At 41.7% G+C, this 22,071-nt stretch overlaps 1 protein-coding gene across 4 annotated transcripts in view; it reads right to left on the reverse strand.

Moving 5' to 3' along the window:
• The window catches only part of NELL2 (neural EGFL like 2), a 271,279-nt gene that overhangs the window by 93,698 nt on the left and 155,510 nt on the right, over positions 1-22,071 (reverse strand). For 3 of the 4 annotated variants that reach the window (XM_060244946.1, XM_060244944.1, XM_060244947.1), the window contains one exon: positions 17,835-17,960. The exons of the other annotated variant lie outside the window; for it this stretch is intronic. In XM_060244946.1, coding sequence (XP_060100929.1) covers positions 17,835-17,960 — 126 coding nt within the window. The remainder of the gene's footprint in view (positions 1-17,834; positions 17,961-22,071) is intronic. 4 annotated transcript variants of the gene reach the window in all.

Below are 22,071 nucleotides of genomic sequence, written 5' to 3' on the forward strand. Positions count from 1 at the left end.
AAAGAAAAAAGGATGGTATTCCCACATGTGGTGGGAATGCTCAGAAGTTAAACCCTTTTGGGAAAAGGTAATAGAGCATATCCATAACTTTTTTGCTATAAGACCAGTAATAGACCTAGATTTAATGTTCGGGAGCATATTAAATAAGTACGGAATCAATAAAGAAGGGCTGGATCTATTCAAAGCAATGGTGCTAGCTGGCAAGGCTGTAATAGCCTTTGGCTGGAAGGATAAAACCAAATGGACGGAGCAAAACTGGCATAATTATTTATTTGAATATGTTCAATCGGACATTATAGCCATGCTTAATCGTGATGAACAATGGGGGTCAAAAACAAAAAGGATAAAGGAGAAATGGTATCCATATTTAAAGTGGTCACTAGAAGGTCAACGGCGGGACATTCGGTGGAAGCTTCTTAATTTGTGCCCCTGGCTAGAAAGTTGAGTACGCAAGGGAGGGAGGGAGGGATTAGGGAAGAAAAATAGATTGATGAATGTGATAGGAAATCAAATCCTATGTACTAAAACATTCTCATCCCTATCGTCAGGGCAGGAAAAGCTCGGAAGTGACAAGAATATGAAGGTGAAAGAGAAAATGGACTTAATAAGGCCTAGAAGGAGAAGACCAAAGAACGACGGTACTACTTGAAAGCGAGAAGACCTCAATATGGACTGATATAGGAACATTTAAACTAAAAGGACCGAGCAAGAATACCTTGTAAAGGGGGATAGAAATTTAGATGTATACTCTGTATGAGAAAAAGGATAAGCTCAATGTAAATGACTAAAACAATAAATATATTTATATATAAAAAAAATATGTCCATATGGGCTAGAATGGATAAAAGGAAGTATTTCTGCACCCAAAGGGTGATTAACATGTGAAATTCACTGCCACAGGATGTGGTGGTGGCTAAAAGCATAGCCAGCTTCAAGAGGGGTTTGGATAAAAATATGGAGCAGAGGTCCACCAGTGGCTTTTAGCCACAGTATATTATTGGAAGTTGCAAATATCGAAAGCATGGTATTATATTACCTGGTCGAATGTCAAAATAGGTCTTGAGACCCTGGAGCAGTGATGCTCTGTATTCTTGGTGCCTGCGGGGAGGGGGGGGCGAAGTGGAAGGGCTTCTAGCCCCACTTGTGAACCTCCTGATGGCACTTGGGGGGGGGGCGGGTTGGCCACTGTGTGACACAGAGTGTTGGACTGGATGGGCCATTGGCCTGATCCAACATGGCTTCTCTTATGTTCTTAACATAATGCCAATCATGATATAAGTGGCAATCCCACCAACAGTGCAAATATGTACCCATAGAGTCACAATTTTTCCAACATAATGAACTTATATGATGGTTCATTTGATGAAACCTCTAGGGAGAGAGATACCAGTGCAACATGGTTTTAAAGAACTGTATTTGGATGTTGAAAACAGAGGTGGAATTAGCAGAATTCCATATCTGAGGAAAGAGGAATATCCTTGTGAAGATCTTTATTCCAGGCAATTTGAAAATTCAGTGGTTGGCTACTGTCTGATGCAAACAATATTCTGACTCCCTGACTGATTGGATATTAATAGAGCAGTCTTTTGTTGCTCCCTTCAACCTAAAAGAAATTTTCTGGCTACCTGCTGCATTTAGACCAAAACTTGCACAGAAAAATATTTTTCTTCAAATGATGAGTCAGATTTGGGACAGAAATAAAAGGTCTCTTGTTCCTGATATCTCTTTGTTTGTCACGTTTACCAAACAAGCTTGGTTTCCTCCTGGAGTTCCAGGAGCTTCTGATGAATGAATAAAACCAGGGGTTTTTGCCCAATAGATTTGATTCATAACAGAACGATTAGATATAAGACCTATTTTGACATTCAACCAGGTAATATAATACCATGGTTTCGATATTTGCAACTATAAATATGATTGAACATTTATCAGGAATTGGCATTCTGGCCAGACTTTCTGCTTTTGAACAGATTTTATCTTTATCTTCCTCATCTATGAAAGGTCTCCTCTCCAAGCTGTACAAAATTATTCAGTTTGGTTTATGCCAAAAACACATCCCTGATGGGCCTTATGTTAAAGCACTCCCGTATCAACCAACCCTTGATACAGGCCTTTTTTTTTTTTGCCAACAAGTCACAACTGACATGATGATGCTGTAGAGTTTTCAAGGCAAGAGACATCCAAAGAGCTGGAACCAACACGTTGAAATTAAATGAAAAGCAGGTCTCAGATTCAGCAGGAGCTCACAGGAGTGAAGCTCCTGAAACTTTCTGAGGGTTCCCCCTCTTCCTCCCCACCTATCTACCTTGTCCATTGAGTAGTAGGTGCAGCAGCATAACAATCCCTGGATTAGGAAAGCAGTAGCCAGCCACCAGGGGCTTTCCCATGCCCCCAGCAGCTCTCATTAACCCCTGTAGAAGCCTGCACCACCCTTTCTCCACTTCTTATGTGATTTTGGACGGTGGGTGGCTTGCTTGGGCTGGCTGGCCTCTAGCCAGCCCAAGCAGGCTTCGCTCGCCCAGGGCTCTCTTTTCTTACATTGGGTTGCGTTTGAATGGGGGGGGGTGTTGGCATATGCTAATGAGTTATGCTAATGAGCTCCACCATTTATTTTTCTACAAAGAGACCCCTGATCAAAAGAGTTTCCAGCTAAACATTAGAAAGAACTTCCTGACAGAGCAGTTCCTCAATGAAACAGGCTTCCTCAGGAGGTGGTGGGCTCTCCCTCCTTAGAGGTTTTTAAACAGAGGTTACATGGCCATCTGACAGCAATGCTGATTCTGTGAATTTAACAGATCATGAGAAGGAGGGTAGGAAGGATTGCATCAGTGCTTAGTTCTTGTGGTCCTTTCTTACAAGCCCAGGGAAATGCTGATTGTCACTCTGAGGTCAGTCAACAATTTTTCTCCAGGCCAGTTTGGCAAGGGATCCTGGAGACTTTGCCATCTTCTGGGCATGGAGCAGGGGTCACTGAGTATGCATTTGTATGTGGGGGGTATTTGTTAAGATGATCCTGGAGGTCCCTTCCATGATTCTAAAGGTGGTTTGCCATTGCCTGCCACCCATCCAAATACTAGTCTCCCATCCAAATACTGACCAGGGCTGGCCCTACTTAGCTTCTGAGATCTGATGAGACTGGGCTAGTTTGAGCTATCCCAGTTAGGACAATATGGGACATAGCTAACTACTATAAAGCATCTCAGAATAGATTATTATAAAAAGCCATGTGGAGTCATGGTTAGAGTAGCAAACAAAGACCTAGGAGTCATGAATTCTAATACTGCCTTCAGCTATACAGCTGGCTGTGTGATCTTGGATTAGGGGCTCTCCTCAGCCAGTAAGCCAAACCCCACTGTCCCCAGGATAATCAGGACATCACCTTGTATGGATCAAATGTCCAATGCAGTACGCAGAGGTTCTCGCTTCCTCCTCATATCAGAAAAGTCCACTTAATGCCATGTCACATATGTAAATGCCATCCAGGGTAATCTGAGAGTGCACAATACCCAGGTTGGAGTGGAATTGGGTAGCATCCATAATTATATGCTGAGGGGAGATGCAGATGTGTATTTATGTTAAAAGTAACTTTTTAATATGTATTGTACTTGCTTTTGTCTTCAGCAACAGCCTGGACAAAATGTCTTATCCCTTTAGTAGTTGTTGTTCAGTCACACAGTCGAGTCTGATTCTTTGCAACCCTGTGGACCAAGTCACGCCAGGCCTTCCTGTTTTCCACTGTCCTCCGAAGTCTGCTCAAATTTGTGTTAGTTACATCAGTAACGCTGTCCAGTCATCTCATCTTTTGCTGTTTCCTTCTTCTTTTGCCTTCTGTCTTTCCCAGCATCAGGGTTTTCTCCAGTGAGTGCTCCCTTCTCATTTGGTGGCCAAAGTATTTGAGCTTCAGCTTCAGCATCTGACCTTCCACTCAGGGTTGATTTTCCTTAGGACTGACTGATTTGATATTCTTGCAGTCCAAGGGACTCTCAAGATTCTTCTCCAGCACCACAGCTCAAAAGCATCTATTCTTCAGCGCTCAGCCTTCCTTATGGTCCAACTCTCACAGCCATACATTACTATTGGGAATACCATCGCTTTGACTATACGGATTTTTGTTGGCAAGGTGATGCCTTTACTTTGTACTATAATGCCTAGGATCACCATAGCTGTCCTCCCAAGGATCAAACATCTTTTAATTTCATGGCTACAGTCACCATCTGCAGTGATCTTGGATCCCAGACATGTGAAGTCTGTCACTACTCCCATGTCTTCCCCTTCTATTTGCCAAGGTATGATGGGGCTGGATGCCATGATCTTAGTTTTTTTGATGTTGAGTTTCAAACCTACTTTTGTACTCTCCTCTTTCACCCTCAAGAAGAGGTTCTTTAGCTTCTCTTCACTTTCTGCCATTAGAGTGGTATCATCTGCATAGCTGAGGTTGTTGATGTTTTCCCCGGCAATCTTAATTCCAACTTCTGCTTCATTCAGGCCAGCATTCCACATGATGTACTCTGCATATATATTAAATAAGCAGGGTGACAATATACATCCTTGTTGAACTCCTTTTCTAAACCAATCAGTTGCTCCATATCCCATTCTGACCGTTGCTTCTTGATCCTTATATAGGTTTCTCTGGAGACATGTGAGGTGGGCTGGTACTCCCATCTCTTTAAGGACTTTCCACAGTTTGTTGTGATCCACACAATCAAGGGCTTTAGCACAGTCAATGAAGAAGAAATAGACGTTTTTCTGATACTCCCGTGCTTTCTCCATAATCCAGCGAATGTTGGCAATTTGATCTCTAGTTCCTCGACCTCTCCGAAACCCAGCTTGAACTTCTGGTAGTTCCCGATCTTTATACTGCTGAAGCCTAGCTTGTAGGATCTTTAACATGACCTTGCTGGCATGTGAAATGAGTGCAATGGTGCAATAGTTTGAACATTCCTTGGCATTACCCTTCTTTGGGATTGGAATATAAACTGACCTTTTCCAATCCTGTGGCCACTGTTGCATTTTCCAAATTTGCTGACATAATGTGTGCATCACTTTAACAGCATTGTCTTTTAGGACTTTGAATAGCTCAACTGGAATACCATCATCTCCACTCACTTTGTTGTCAGTAATGCTTTCTAAGGCCCATTTGACTTCATACTCCAGAATGTCTGGTTCGAGGTCAGCGATTTCACAGTCATGGTTGTCAAAAGACATTGAGATCTTTCTTGTATAATTCTTCTTTGTATTCTTGCCACCTCTTCCAGATCTCTTCTGTTTCTTTTAGTGTTTTACAATTTTTTATTGATTTTAACTATAAAAAGAAAAGGCATAAGCATACATACAGAAGCATTAAAGAGGGGGAAGGGTGGATACAGCATGGGAAACCAGAAACAAAAAAAAATGCAAATATATCAGTTACATTTCTACCTCCAAATGAAATACTCAATTCTTTCTACCTGCAAGTATTAAATTTTCCCCTTATATTTTACCATCTTTATCTTTCATTATCCACTTTTTACTAAACTATTACTTAAAATACAAGTCTAAACTATTCTTCTTCAGCACATATAAGTATAAAAAAGTCAGAGAAGTCTGACACAGAACTAACTGGCTAAGCTTAACCATATTAAAAATACAGACTAACTTGTTATTTTAACAATGTTGTCATTAAAATGGGCATAAGAAACAAATATCTTTATCCCTAAATTACTTATTTCAAACGGAAAGAAAAAAAATCAGATTTAAAATATAAAAAGTAGAGAGAAAAAAAAGTAATAATCAAGAAAAAAATAGTAATTTATCTGTCTCAGTATAAACAATTTCTCCAAACAAACATATTAAGAGCAGATCTACCAGATTACAGAATAATTGTGTTGTCTGCCTTCTTAAAAATTGATCCAAGTTTATTTATATAAAATTCTTTTCAAAACGTTTCAATCCTTTAACTCTTATATCCATATTGCTCTAGAAGGAACAACTTAATATGACCCAAAAATCTCACTTGGCCTTTTAAAATCGCATGTCAGTTCTTGTTGAGAATTCCATATCCAATTACCCACAGAGAGAGAAACAGTTCAAAGACCCTTCTTCCTGAAAAGTTTTGCATGTCTTGATTTTTTTGCTGAGATGTACCTTCTCTCTCCTTAGTGCAGTCATCCCTCTCGGTAAAAATAGTAAGGATCCCACGCCACTTGTTCCTCTAGAAAAAAGTTCAATCAGTCTCTATTTCCGGTCCTTCTTTTTAACTGCACAATAAGGTTCCATTTTGGTTTTCTTCTGTTCATTTCCCAGTGGATCACTCTCCATTTCCAATTCCACAGACGTCACCGAGATCTCTTTATCACTCTGCTCATGTAGATTTGAGATTTCGCTAGCTTTCAACATAAAAGTTCCCATTTGCTTTTTTATCAACTCTGTTAATGAACCAAGATCTTGCTTTAGAGAAGTTATGGTAACCATTATATCTTTTTAATATCAAAAATTCCATATTCCATTGCAGTATTGTTCTTTGCAGCACTGAACTTTTCTTTCGCCATCAGACACATCCACAGCTGAGCGTCCTTTCGGCTTTGGCCCAGCCGCTTCATTCTTTCTGTGGTTACTTGTACTTGCCCTCCGCTCTTCCCCAGTAGCATATTGGGCACCTTCTGACCTGAGGGGCTCATCTTTCAGTGCCATATCTTTTAGCCTTTTGTTATTGTCCATGGGGTTTTCTTGGCAAGGATCTGGAGGGGGTTTCCTTCTCCAATGGATCGTATTTTGTCTGGAATCTCAGCTTTGGCTGTCCATCTTGGGTGGCCCTGCATGGCATAGCCCACAGCCTCACTGAACTGCACAAGCCCTCTTGTCACGTCAAGGCAGCAATCCATGAGAGGGCTTTAGTTGTTAATGTGATGTTATTTCTCAAAAGATCTTGTTTACTTCCATGCTATAATTAACTTCAACTGGCTATTTCTACTTATTATGTCTTTATTAATGGAACAGGACTTTTTTCCTCCACAATGTTGGCAATCCTAACACAAGCATGTGTTTTGAACCCATCATTCTATATACAAAAGGGGGAAGCATTAGAAGCAGGAAACCAGCCACGGAGGCAGGGGGCCCTTGGATGACCAAGGAGTAAAAAGGATTACTCAACAAGGATAGGGAAATGACTGAAAAACCAAAGCAGTAAGAGTGAGCCCTTCTTCTTTCATTTTTTTTACTGAATTGGGAGTCAATAATATGAAATAAAAACCAAGTAAGAATAAGATTTAAAGGCATAGTATATCACAGAATGAAACACTGCACCTTATCTGAAGGTTTCTTCTCTTCAGTATGGCAGAGTCATCCAAGCTGGTTAGATCATGCTTCTGCTTGCTTAGATGGAGCTATGAAAATTTTTGCATGGTTCCCTATGGTAGAAATCATTAGCTGACCCTCTGTGACTGCCCATCATCTGTTTGCATTGTTGTGTCTTCATTTTCTTTTTCTTTTTGGGAGTGGGGGGTAGGAAGTAAGCCCATGGTGGGGCTTGGGGGCACGTCCATCCTTTCAAACCCCCTTCCAACTGTATGGCCCCTCCCATTGCTGCCTAATTGCTCACACACTGAACACACTCTGACCAGGCCCTCCCCAGCGCTCATGCCACTAGCCTAGAATGGGATCCACTCCTGGAAGCACACGGGAGGGGGGGGGGTTCAGCAGATGGCAGCACCAGTGCTGTGGCCTGCACACTCACTGCATGTCCCTTGCCTGGACCAGCTCACTGAGAGTCTGCACGCAGCGCCTATTGCTGCCTGTTCGCTTGCTGGCTCACTCACTGGACATGCTCTGACTGGATTCCTGCTGCTGCTGCAGCAGCAGCTGGTCCTCTCTGGCACTCATGCCCCAGGCCTGGGACAGGACTCACTCCTGGGAGTACCTTGCTGCACCAGCACAGGAGAGCACTGGAAAGAGAGACCCTCCAAGCACTGAGGTGCCAAGGGAGGAAGCCTTCCTTGGCACTGAAACAAGCCACTGCCCCTCTGTAGGAAGCATTCGTGTCTCACAATCAGGAGGTCAAGACAAAGTTTAATTCCAGATAAGACCAACAAGGTTTAATTCTGGGTAAAAGCTTTTATGTGCAGCTTGTACACTTTGTCCCCCTGTCCACCTAAAGAGACAATCCTGTCTGTAGCCCCACCAAATTTGAAATTCTGACCACAGCCCTGGTGAGAAGTAGATGATTTTGCCCCAGTGAAGAGACAAAACCTTCAGGTAAAGTCCAAAGTTTCATTCTTCTTCAGTAGAGGAAGTGATCCAATCTGGTTAATGTTACCCAAGTTACATTCCTGGTTAAGAACACTGATTCTCTGGTTCCACCACCTGATGCAGTACCTTTCTGCTGAAGGCTACTTCTGCTGAGGCTGCCTGGTCAATTCTATAATATTTCATAAAGGTCAAGAAGAAAGACCATGTAGTCATGCTGCAAATGTTACCAGCCACAGTCCACATGAAGTGTGCTGTGACCCAGAAAGGTGGCCCTACCTTTGCATTTTGTATGCCTTGGTAATGCACTGCTTAACCCAAAAAACAATGATAGACTTTATGATGTTTCCTCCCAGATTTTGGGTGCTTTGTGAGATAGTCAGAATGCAGCCATTCTGTCCAGATAAATGCACAGAGTCCTGCACACATCCAATCTCTGCCAGTTCTTTTCTTTTGGATGTTTTGGGTTTGGGCAGAATAATCGCAGGACCAGCAGCTGATTTAGATGGAAAGCTGAGCTGACCTTGGGCACAAAGAAAAAATCTGTTTTGTATGTTACTGAGTACTGGAAGATACAAAGCTCTTTCCTAGAGGACAATGCTGCCAATTCCAACACTCTCCTAGTGGACATTATTGCTACCAAGAAGGCTGCCTTCCATGGTAGGAACCTGATTTCCATCGATCTTAGTGGTACAAAGTGATTGTCCTCAGCACTACTGGTAGGCTCTAGGTGGGGAATCGGTGCCTGACTGGTGGAGCCAGTTGCCGTGTTCCCATCAGGAATCACTTGATGTGCTTATTCATGGAGAAGTTCTTCTAAGACCTAGTATGGCACTGAGGGCTGCAACTTACCTTTTTAATGTATTGGGCTTCACTTCCAGCCATTATGTCCTTGTAGGAAGGCTATAGTGGGTCCAACTTCCTACTACTTCCTGAACATCAACCACATGTGGTCATATATGTGTCTTGTGGCTTGTCTCCTTGATGGAACACAACATTCACTATTTCACTCAGGAATTCCTGAGCTTCTAGTCTATCCTCTCAACCTCCAGGCTGTTAGTCAAGCTGGGTCTGGGAGGACAGGGCCCTGATGCAGGAAGTCTTGTCTGGCTGGCAGAATCCAGCATGGTGCACAGGACATCTGTATCAGATCTGAAAGCCATGGCTGTCTTGGCCAGTGAGGTGCCACAAATATCATCTCTGCCTCTTCCCTCCTGAGCCTGTTGAGCATTCTGCCAATTAGAGACATTGGCAGGAAGGTGTAGAGTAGACCCATGGGCCAGGGGTGAGACAACACATCCTCATCTTTGGCTCTGGGATCCTGGAATCTCATTAGAAATCTCTTCACTTGGCAGTTGCTTGTAGACATAAGCAGGTCTGTCAATGGGGTCCCAAATTGTTCTGTGATTTGAATAAATACCTCTGTGTTTAAACTCCATTCCCCCAGGTCCAGGCCTTCCTGTTCAGCCAATCTACTTCCAGGTTGGCTTGGCTCTTGAGATGTTCCATCTGCAGCTGGCCAGGTTCTGTTCTGCCCACCTTAGTAGATGCTTCACTTCCAGGAATAATGACTTTAATCTGGTGACCCTCTGACTGCTGATGTGGGCCTTTGTTAACATATTGTTGGTGCAGACCAGCATGTGCTGGTTCTATAGGTGCTTTTGGAAGGATGACATGGCCAGTATGACTGCCCAGAGTTCCAGCCAGTTGATGCTGTGAGATTCCTCTGACCACATCCACCTTCATTGTGTCACCATACCCCTGCAATGGGCCCCCTAACCTCACTTGCTCACATCTGTGGTGACTAAGATTTCATGTGGCTGAGTGAAGCTGACCCCTTGGTCAGGTTCTTGGGCATCATCCACCATTTTAATTCCTCCCACAGCTCTTTTGAGACCTTGATTCGCTTGTGTTTATGCCTTGAAATGTTCAATTGGAAGGGAAGCAAAGTCCACTGTAGAGCTCTGGCATGGAACCATGCCCATGGAACCATATCTAATTGTTGAAATCAGGTGGCCCTGTACCACTGCCAAATGCAAGAGATCTGTGGTGTTGCTGTTTCTGATCCTCATGACTAAGGACCTGATCTTTTGTTGTTTTTCAATTAGGAGGAAAACTCTGGCTAGATGGATGCGAATCCTGGTACCCAAGTGTACAATGTCCCTTGAGGGATCTATGTGGCTCTTCTGAATACTGAGGAAGAAACCATGTGCCTCCAGGATCTCCACAGTTTGTTTTGTGAAACTTACTGCCATTGGTGCATCCTATGCCTGACAAGATTGTCGTCTAAATACAGGTACACGTGTATTCCCTTCTACTGCATCTTTGCCATTAAGGCCACCATGACCTTGGTGAACAGTCTTGGGACTGATGAAAGGCCAAAGGGAAAAGCTCTGTACTGTAAGTGACCACCCTAATGGTAGAAGCGTAGGAGTTCCCTGGAGTCCTGATGCATCGGCACATAGATAGGCTTACCTGAGATCTATGGAGGTCAGGAAATATTCCCTGTGCAATACCTGTAGGATGTGTTGCAGGGATTCCATCTGGAATTTCTGTTTCCTCACTTAGTTGTTGAGGCTTTTTAGCTTCAGCACTGCCCTCCAGTCTCCTGGTTTCTTGGGGACCATGAATAAAACAGATGGGTGCTCTGGTATGACAAACATCTTCCCTTGGGGGATTTCTGCAGTGGGAAAGGTGGTGGTGGGAGAGAAACAAAGTAAACTCTATCCTATAGTCCTCTGTAATATTTGGAAGTACCCATTTGTCCAAGTTTGAGTTGCTTCAGGCATCTGGGAAGTGCAGGAGCTGGCCCCCAATCACGTAGTCAGGTGGTATGTGTTTTGGAAGGTGCATTTTTATCGTACCTGAAAACTGCCAGGACTCTGTTGAACCCTGGTTTAGTATTTAAACAACCAAGAACTTCTGAAGTCCTTTCTGTCTCTTTCTCAGCCAGTTTACCTGAATCCATGAAAGGCCTTGCTGGTGCCTCTCTTTGTTGTCCCTGCTCCTGGCCAATGAGAATGAGGGCATGACATTTTTCTTCTTTGTTTCCACTAAGAATTTGTCCAGGTTCAGTTCCCAGAAGAGTAGTCTGCCTGCAAACTTTTTGATTGAACGGTTACTCTTGGATGGAAGATCCACTCCCCCCACCCCAGTGTTTCAGCCACATCTTCGTTTTTATCATTACATTTGCAGCTTGCACCCTGGCTAAGAACTGGATGGTGTTCTGGGATGCATCTGATGCAAACTTTGCAGCTGTCTTAATCTTTAGCAGGGAAAGGCCCGTAACCAGAAAATTTTGGGTGGAGGGGCCACCAAGGTAAGCAATTTGGTGGGGGCTCCATTTGCATGTTTTATGTTTTATTCATGTTTTATTCGTACAAACTCCACAAGTTCCCCCTATCTCCTTCACCCACCCACCGAACCCTTCTTTCCCTTCCCTTCCTTTTGCCCCCTCGGGGCGGTTTCTTCATGGCCGCTCCTTCCCTTCGAACCCTCCCAGCATGCCGCCTGCACGCTGCCTGTGCCTCCTTCATCAGCCTGCTACTACCGCCGCCCATCCCTCCTTTCCCTTCCCTTTGCACCCCTTTAACATGCCGCCCACCCGTCGCTGTGGTCTGTGTCTCCTTCGCCAGCTCGTTGCCACCGCTCGCCCCTCCTTTCCCTTCGCCTCCTCCCTGCATGTGATCACAACACGCTGTGTCTGGGCCCTGCCATGATCGCATGGGGGGAGGCGACAGGAAGGGAAAGAAAGCACAGGAAGTGGCAGTAGTGGCAGCAGGCTGGTGGAAGAGGCACAGGCGGTGGGTGGTGCGGTGGCAGGGGGGTGCAAGTTCAACAGCACTGAACTGAAGGGCCCTAAATGGGGAAGGGGGGGTTAATAGAGGGGCTGGGCCCCCCCTGGGTCCCCCCGTGGCTACAGGCCTGAGCAGGGACCTCTTCAGTTCTGATGCTGAGGTTCTGTAGCAGATCATTCACCTAAATGACAATAGCCCTTGTAAAATTTGACAGCAAAGGTGATGCTTTGATTGCCAGGGCTGATGTGTTGAGTGACTTCTTCAACGCTGCCTGTTCTTTCTATCCACTGAGTTCTTCAATGTGTTTTTCCCATCTTTTGGAAGCACAGCTCCTGAGTGTGGTGCCATTACTGGGGCATCCACCAGTAGAACCTTAAAGTATTCCATAATGTGCTCTGGCAAAACATAGAGCTTCTTTGCAATAGATGCTTTTTCTAGAACTGCTTTTAAAGACTGTCCAAAGATTGTCACTTGGTGCAAAACATGGCAGCTAGTTACTGGTGTGTTAGAGAACATATATGTGACCAGTTTTGAAAGAACTACATTAGCTGCTAATGTGTACTGGTTATTTAATTAGTGATCAGTTTGCATGCTTAGTTTGTGTGTTTCAGCACCAAAAGAGAACGTGGTTATTCACCCAGGATCTCTGATAGTGCTGCCTGTGTGTTCCTATGGTCCTCACTAGAAAAATCTCTCATTAGAGTAGCTGTTTTATACCACCACAGTATTCATTATTTATATGCTATTATATCTGTATTTTATGCTGGCCTTACATTTTGTATTATATTTTATGGTATTTTTAATATGCTTTTTTTTGCAGGTACTGGATAATTATTATTTAATTAATAACAAAGTAATTTTACTGATTACTAATTACTGTTTTAATGATAATTTAGTCTTGTTGCACAATTACAAACAATGTTTAAAAAAAACCCTTAACAACTGACAAGCTAAATGCTTTAGGGTAGGTTTTTGGAGCATCCTGCCCCCAACTATATGTTACTAATTAAGATTTGTGTTTCTGGGGTTTATATACATACACAGAAGATCATTTACAGCTATAATAAGCAAATATGTGATTTATCAAGTCAGAAAAATGATCAGAGTTACTTGAATTGTAACATATAATATGTCTTCTATTTCTCTATTATTAACATAAAACCAACATCTAACCATGGAAAGGATTTTGAATTAGGATGTGAAGTCGCTAACGTTTTAGTAAATGAAGTGTCTAATAGGCACATTGGCAGAAACTAAACTAAATTTTAAAAAAGGTAAAGGTAGTCCCCTGTGCAAGCACCAATCGTTTCTGACTCTGGGGTGGCGTTGCTTTCACGTTTTCATGGCAGACTTTTTATGGGGTGGTTTGCCATTGGCTTTCCCAGTCATCTACACTTTCCCTCTAGCAAGTTGGGTATTTATTTTATTGACCTCGGAAGGATGGAAGGCTGTCAACCTCGAGCCGGCTACCTGAAACCAGCTTCCACCGGGATCAAACTCAGGTCATGAGCAGAGCTTACTGCAGCATTACCACTTTGCACCACAGGGCTCTTTAAACTAAATTACCAGGCAACTATTGACTTTTGTTGACATTTAAGATAGTCATTAACAGATATTGAATTAAATGTTACATTGTTTAAAATTATCTGGCTTCTCAGTATCTGGATACTGCATTTTATCTGTTGCTTGATACAATATAAAGAGTACCTTACCAACCTCGACAAAAAAAAAATCACATTCAGCTAATGAAAACAGACTCTATAACCAGTATCAACAGCCTGTATCAAGAACTCTCTTGTAAAACAAATTGTCTGTAAAAGTGCTCACTGAGTATTGAAGTTACTCATCCAAGAACAGCAGTGGCATCAATAATCTGTTCAACAATAAACCTTTTGTTGTTTTTAAAGGCACTATCACTATTTAAAAAAAAGCCTTGGTGAATGTAAAAAATGAGAAATCGTATCTCCTCCTGAACAATAGCAACAGTACCAAGAATATCAGGTTTGCACCAGTTCAACATTTATTTGTGAATAATAAATGTTTTCATATTTATTTAGTGAACACATTTTTTTCATTCATATGTCATAAATATATCTTTGTATTTACTAAGATCTTGCTCACTTGGAACTGTTGCTCCCCCTCACTGTCTTTGACTCACTGAGAGAAGACTGGTTTCTATGGATCTCAGACTTTTCCTATTTGGTTATAAGGTGGCTCCTACATTTGGCAAGAGTTGAACAGAAATCCTTAGAGATCTAAGCTTGCATAATAACTAGCAATGGCAATGAACAAAGACAGCATCTGAGCTTCAGAATAGGTTGATTAATAGGTAAAGGGGCAAAAAGAGCAGGTGCGTTAGCAAGACAAAGAAAGAAACAAGTTCTGTTATAATTGGATAGCTGGGTAAACAGCTGCTCTCAGCTGATTTTGAAGCTAAGAAAGAAAAAAGAAATTAGTAAGCATTGATTTTTTTAAAAAAATAACGCCTTGAATTTCATTTTAAAAATGGTAGTATGGAGCAAAACCATACTTCTTGTTTTCCACATCCAATAAAAAAAAATAATGACAGGACATCACATGTTGACCTTGCTCCTTTTTTTGTAACTGTCTAGCATAGCACCAGGCACAGTATCTGGTTGCAGGGAACAAGATATATAAAAACTGAATTAAATAAACAAACAAACAAATAAATAGTTCTCATCTATGAAGCACTGTGCTTCAGACCTGCCATCACTTTCTTTAATAGATTGATATTTGGGGGGGGGGGGGGGGAACCTTTGTAAGTAACATTTTTGCAAATGTCACTTCACTACACTCTGCAAGACATAAGGTCAAAGACACTTGAGTACTCTTGAATGGAATTATCTTTCCTCTTCAGTAAACATTCAGTAAACATTGCAAACAAGGATTCCATTGTATTTGTAAATGCTCTCAATTCTCATTAAACAAATTGCAACATAATAAGTGCTTTAAAATTTAATCTCTTTACAGCCGTAACAGATTGTTGTTAGCTATAATTTATAAGGAAAAAAATAACTTAAGGTTCAGCGCTTAGTTCACATTTGAGTTTAGGAACTTTTAATGATTCCTAGCAAATTAACATTTGAAGACTTGTGTTATTTTCAGTCATGTATTCAAATTGGCTCATAATTGCTTCTAGGCAATTCACAGGAAAGAAGTCTAGGATTCAATTTGTCAACAGTCAGTTTATAAATCCAGTAAACAAGGTATTTATTCATTCATTTATTTAAAACTTTTATTAGCCACCTTTCTCCCTTGTGGAATTCAAAATGGGTTACAATATAAAGATACAGATTGTATAGATAGGATAAAATAACTATGTCTCCTCATGGGCCTGGTACACTCCCACATGTATACACATTTACACAGATGCCAAGCGAGGGATTAAGTGGAGGACAAGTTGCTCATTCCTTCTCTACACAAGACTCTTGGATGTAGAATGCTCTCCACATCTAGACCTGATTTAAGGCCAAATCTCAGTTTACCTTTTGTATTTTGATAACAGATACCCAAATACATGCATCTTTTGTCAAGCTTGAGGAATAAGTGCATGCAAACCTTTGGAGTGCAGAGCCTAAGTGATGTATGGATTAGAATGCTGAAATAAAATTGGAGGAAACCTGGGTTAGAATGTCCAGTCTATCATTGGGTGGCACTGGGCTCAATCACTCTTTAGCTTTGGTCAGACAATAGGCTTGGTGCAGTCTGGCTGTGCCTCTATTTTATCTGGAGTTATTTGTTCCGGAAAGGTTTGTCCAAACATGCCACCCTTAACTTGCCTCATCCTGCACTCACTCCATGGTTGACCATTCAGATTATTGCTGCACAGTAACCATGGAGTGGGAAGGAGGTGGCATCCCTTTTTGTGTGTGTCTTTCATACATGTACGTAAGCACATAGCCAAAGCACCAGCCCCTTTTTGACAGCTCTGCAATCCTTCCACCAAGTACTGCCGCTCCTCTCAGCCTCCATTGCTGTGCCTCTTTTCCTTAGAATACATGTGTACAAATTTACATTAGAGTAGCCCCACTGACTTCAGTACATTTACTCTTGTGTCAATCATGGGATGCTCTCAAACAGCAACTCTGAAGCAGGAAAAAATATGGGAGCCTGATTAGGGACTATTTCCATGGCTTATCAACCCCAAGGAACAGGAAAGAGGGATTTTGGTGCAGGATTTGTTGCTTAAAAACAACTCCCCTAGTTGCTCCCAATCCTGATAGTGTTTAGGTGCAGAAACATGCAAGCAGTGATTCAAAAACCTGGGGTGAAGATCCGCTTATGTGCACATTGCTGAATTAAAAAATGGTGAGCAGACAGAAGTGGGCAATCTGACTTCCCAAACGGCTTGATTTTGCAAGAGAGAGTTCAGACATCAGGAAATGCATGGTGTGACCAATTCAATCCATAAAGACCAGAGTTTCCGTAGTGTCAAATAACTCCAACTTGAAGATGGGTGAGAATGGGGTGCCAACAACTGAGGAACAGCAGACAGATGTTGCTGTCTGAACTTGCAATTTAAATCCACAGGGCAACAGCAACAATATCGAATCAAACAGCTCATCTAATCACAGCCTTCTACAGGATTGTTGTGATGATAAAATGCAGCTGGACAAGGAAGAGAAGGAGAATAACATATGCTGCCCTAAGTTCCTTGGAAGAAAGTACAGAGTGCAAAGTGATAGACAGAAGTAGCAACCAGGAAGTCACTAGAACCTTTTTTTTCAAGGGCGTGGAGTTTGAGACAAGGGAAGAATGTACTTGCAATCCTATATCTGTACAAAGTATAACAAAAGGCTTTAAGCCAGAGGCTCTGTTAGAAGTGCTGCTCATTTTATGATTCTGGGCTTCTGAAGTATCCGTCATTATCTTCAGAGCACCCTCCTGTAACACATTTATATAAAACAACAGTCCAGACCACAAAGTACCGTAATGAGTTTAAGGTGCTCTTCCTTCGTTTGGCTTAACAACTTCCAGTACTTACACCTATTCAAAGATAATAGAGCCATCTGCAGAAAAATGACTGTAGTTAAGTGACCTACTCGAGCTATAATATCTGACATTTTTACCCAACATTTTTACAGTCTCCTGTAAAGACTGGAAAACATAATAAAGGAACAGAAATACACTTCAGTTAACAGTCTCATAGTACTTCCTTCTAGATAGATCCAGGTGGGCAGCCGGTTAGTCTGAAGCAACAGAATAGAGTCCAGTGGCTCCTCTAAGACCAACTAAGTTTTATTCATGGTATGAGCTTTCATGTGCATGCACACTTCTTTAGATATAATGAAATTAAAGAAAACCATTCAAACTTATAGAGGCTGAACAGCAAATTAGCATATAACATGATGAAGGTATTTTGAGACAAAACAGGAATAACAACATAAGTATATAGGGTCAACAGCTGTATGGATTTAATTAAGAGGGGACAACAGTTAAAGCAATAAATATGTAAAAATAGGAGAAAAGTGGAAGAGAATCTTTTCTAATTGTGAGAAGTTAACAGACTCCTTTATGACACCCCAATACAACAAGGCATTTCCACATGCCATGTTTCTTGTTCTAATTATCCACTTCAAATGTAAGATCAAAAGCATGTATTGTCTTAGCACTTAATTTTGACACCTATTTTTTCATAAATGATGCAGCACATATTTATTGCTTGCAAGAAGCTAATTCCTTTTGTTTGTCTTTCTTGCTTCCTTCATTGCATGTTGTATCTATAAGTAAAGAAATATTTTCAAAACTGAAATTACCGACAACTGTTTCACTGACAAACTGCCAGTGTACTCTTACCTGTACATGAGTAGTCATCAATCCTGATGTAACCTGTTTTGCAGATGCACATGAACGATCCTGGTGTATTTACACACACGGTATTCTCCCGACAGTAATGCCTTCCTTCAGCACATTCATCAATATCTGTGGACAGAACAGTGAAGCCAATTGAACAAACACTGCTGTGTTTCCTGGGTGTCCTGTTGTTTACACAGATTGGAAAGTGATCTGCACTCAAGAGCATATACTCTGCCTTGTTTGATCAGGTTTCAGCAGGCCGTATCACTAACTGTACTATGTAACTAAAAAAGAGGTAAAAGAAGCAGTTTTCTCCATCCTTTCTAAAATCTTTTAATGTGTTATATCCTTCAAGATAAGGAAAAGAAAGTATATTTAAGTAGTTACAGCCAGTAACAATGCAATCCTAAATCAGTGGGTTTTGAAGGGTATAACTCTGTTTATGTCTGCATTGTAATAATATTATTGAGTGCCATCATAATAAAAAATTTAGCAGCAACTGTTTTTAACTGGGTCTTTAATCAGATTAACTAGTGGGCTAATCAATCAAAGTTTAATTTGATTAATATGCAAGGCCCAATATAAATTGCTGGGAACATGGACTGACATTAAATTTATTGGGAGTAGGGGCATTTTATACTATGGTGTTGAAATTTACCTAAATGAATACCTGCTTCTACACACAGAGGGGGGCACTGCTCTTCAAATGCAAATGTTTTTCCTGGTATTTATTGAAAACAATTTATTGGCTGACTTTTAATGCTTTTTTCCTCTGCTCTTGGGATCTCAGCTTATTATCTCCACATTTTGTTTCGGTATTATTCCTTAGAATATTGCAAAATTAATCATTTTTTAATTTTTCTACATTTTAGTCATTTCTTCCATCTTTTTAATCTTTCACTAGAACCCTCCCCCAATCCTGCACTTTTCTTTTAGTAATTTCTGGAAGATTCCCCCCCCCCACTCATATTATAACAAATATCCATACTGCTCTAGTAGCCTAAAAGGAAAGAAAACCACTATGCTGCTTTCTCTTGTTCTGCAAGCCAGTCTTTTACAACTTGAAGATACATTAAAATGTCCTTAAACATATATCTTGACATGATAGAGGTTTACAAGATTATGCATGGGATGGAGAAAGTAGAGAAAGAAGTCCTTTTCTCCCTTTCTCACAATACAAGAACTTGTGGGCATTCAATGAAATTGCTGAGCAGTCAGGTTAAAATGGAAAATTAGCCAATTCCGTAGGGCGTGCAAAACCGCCCTCTTCTGGCTAGCCTTCCAAGATGAAACCTGAAATGAACACCATGCCATCACTAACATCAACAATTGAGTTAGCAATAAGATAAGATTATTTTAGATTGATTTTAGATTTTTATATTATGTAAATTTAATGGTAATTTTAAATGGTACTGAATGTATAATTGTTTTATTGTTTAACATGGCTTTTGCCACACTCTGTAAGCTGCCCTGAGCCTACCTCGGTGGGGAGGGCAGGGTATAAATAAAATTTTATTATTATTATTATTAAAAAAGGAAATACTTCTTCACCCAAAGGGTGATTAGCATGTGGAATTCACAGCCACAGGAGGTGGCGGCAGCTACAAGCATAGACAGCTTCAAGAGGGGATTGGATAAAAATATGGAGCAGTGGTCCATCAGTGGCTATTAGCCACGGTATATATATATGTGTGTGTGTGTGTATGTATACATGTACACATATATTGGCCACTTTGTGACACAGAGTGTTGGACTGGATGGGCCGTTGGCCTGATCCAACATGGCTTCTCTTATGTTCTTCTTTCATGTCATTTTCACTACGTGACTTTTTATGAAGGCCATGCCCCTAAGGGTACTTGTACTCAGTCAGGTATGGATGATTCCTTTGAATTATATTTCAGGAAACTATTTTTTGGATGTCTGTCTTGCAACTAGGTGTATCCTAATACTGAACAACAACAACAACAACTGTATATAGGATGTATTCTTAGAGTTGCACTTTCCCTGTAGCTTTTGTAAAGGTTTTTTTACTGTCAAGTTATAGTTGCCTTATAGTGACCACATAGGGTTTTCAAGGCAAGAGTCATTCAAAGGTGATTTGCCATTGCCTGCCCCTAGGGTTGCCAGCCCCCAGGTTCCAGTGGGAGATCACCCAGTTTCAGGGGCTTCTCCCTGCCCCAGATCACTTAGCCACTGGGGAAAATTTTTCCACTAAACACTGCATGACATCCCAGAGGATGCTCTGCTTTTTGGACAAACTCTATGGTTTAAGCCCAATATAACCATAGAGTTTGCCCCAAAACCAGAGCATCCCCCACAACATCCCCACCCACCCCGTGAATGCCCTCCAAATCTCCCCACCAAATTGATGAAGGGACCAGGCAACCCTCATAGCAACCCTGGCTTTCTCTGGTGGTCTTCCATCAAATATTTACCAGGGCTGAGTTTCTGTGATCTGCAGTGATCAGACTACACAGGGCTATCCAGGTCAGGATGGAGTTTTTATAAAGGGGCTATATATCTGTATGAGCCTGTTTGTATTAGTGCTGTTGAAATGAAGAGTTACGCAGAAATCTTAAGAAGAAGATTGCAGATTTATACCCTGCCCTTCTTTCTGAATCAGAGACTCAGAGTGGCTTACAATCGCCTATATCTCCCCCCCCCTCCCACAACAAACACCCTGTGAGGTGGATGGGGTTGAGTGGGTTCTCACAGCAGCTGCCCTTTCAAGGACAACTCCTACAAGAGCTATGGCTGACCCAAGACCATTCCAGCAGCTGCAAGTGGAGGAGTGGGGAATCAAATCCGGTTCTTCCAGATAAGAGTCCACACACTTAACCACTACACCAGACTGGCTCTGAGGGCTGGCAACCTTAGGGGCAGGCAATGGCAAACCACCTCTGAATGACTCTTGCCTTGAAAACCTTATGTGGTCACTATAAGGCAACTACAACTTGACAGCAAAAAAACAGAGAGCCCATTTGGTGTAGTGGTTAAGGTTAACAGAAAATCACAAACTGAATTTTGGTTATGGACTCATTATGTAAAACAGTATACATAAACACTTTGGCTTTTAAGAGACACATCTTTACAATCCATGTATTTATTTCAGCTGGTAAATACAAGACCTAATTTTTTGAAGATATGGTAGAAGTGTAGTACAGATAAAAATGTTCTCATTAAATTTTTAAGGTAACACTGCATAGCATACAACTGTGTATGAAATGGTATTTCCCCCCTGAAAGTGCTGTTTATTCTGCCATATATACCAATTTTGAATCATCAAGTGACTTTAAAGGCAAGTCAGTAAAAACAAGCCCTACTGCTTCCATTATGGAGGACCAATGTTAAGGCATTATGTGTCACGTATACCAGAACAGATGGGTTGAAGGTAGCAACTTTGGAATTAGTTCCTACACCAGATGAAGACAATGGCTCTTTCATTGGAGTGACTATCTATCTTCTCCTTAATGAAGATATTTAACAATGGAAATACAAAGACAAGCAACTACACTGCAGCAGAAGTACAGGATATAATTTTTCCTAGGCATGAATTTAGACTGACAACCCTAAAGTACAAAGACTATGAAATAGTATTTTATATGGTTAATTATTAATTCAGTCTATTCGCAGGAAATATCTCTTGCTAACTTTAGCACAAGAAAACAACAATCTCCATGGAGAGCAACGTCACTCTCCATCCCCAAGACAGATGAGGACTGGGCCACTGGGGAAGCTGCCTTCACATCCTATTGGCCTGTCCCACCAGGTCCTCCATCTTCCTTCAGTGATTGTTTCTCGGCAACCATAGTATCCCAAGCTTAGTTCTGTCAGCAAAAGGCAGGGGAGAAGGCCCTTTCAAGGCCTATTTTGGACTTTGAGGGAGACCTCATTGGGGCCAGTACTCACTAGGGTTGCCAGACCCAAAGAGCGCCAGAGGAGAGATGTCTCATCTGAATATAATGCCATAGCGTTCACCCTCCAAAGCAATTATTTTCTCCAGTGGGAGACAGATCTGTTGTCTGGAGTTCAGTTATGATACCAGGAGATCTTCTAGCTCCACCTGGAAGTTGGCTACTCTAGGTCTGGCAGCACCTTCTGGGTGACTGGATGCCATCTGACTGGTATGACTTAACTAGGCCTGGCTGCTTGCTACCGTTCAGCAGAAGCCCCCCATGACAGCCAGTGTAGCATAGCAGTTAGTGCTTCTGAGCAGGATCTGTCAGACCCAGGTTCT

This window comes from Heteronotia binoei, chromosome 8, assembly GCF_032191835.1.
Source record: "Heteronotia binoei isolate CCM8104 ecotype False Entrance Well chromosome 8, APGP_CSIRO_Hbin_v1, whole genome shotgun sequence".
NCBI classification, from domain to species: Eukaryota; Metazoa; Chordata; class Lepidosauria; order Squamata; family Gekkonidae; genus Heteronotia; species Heteronotia binoei.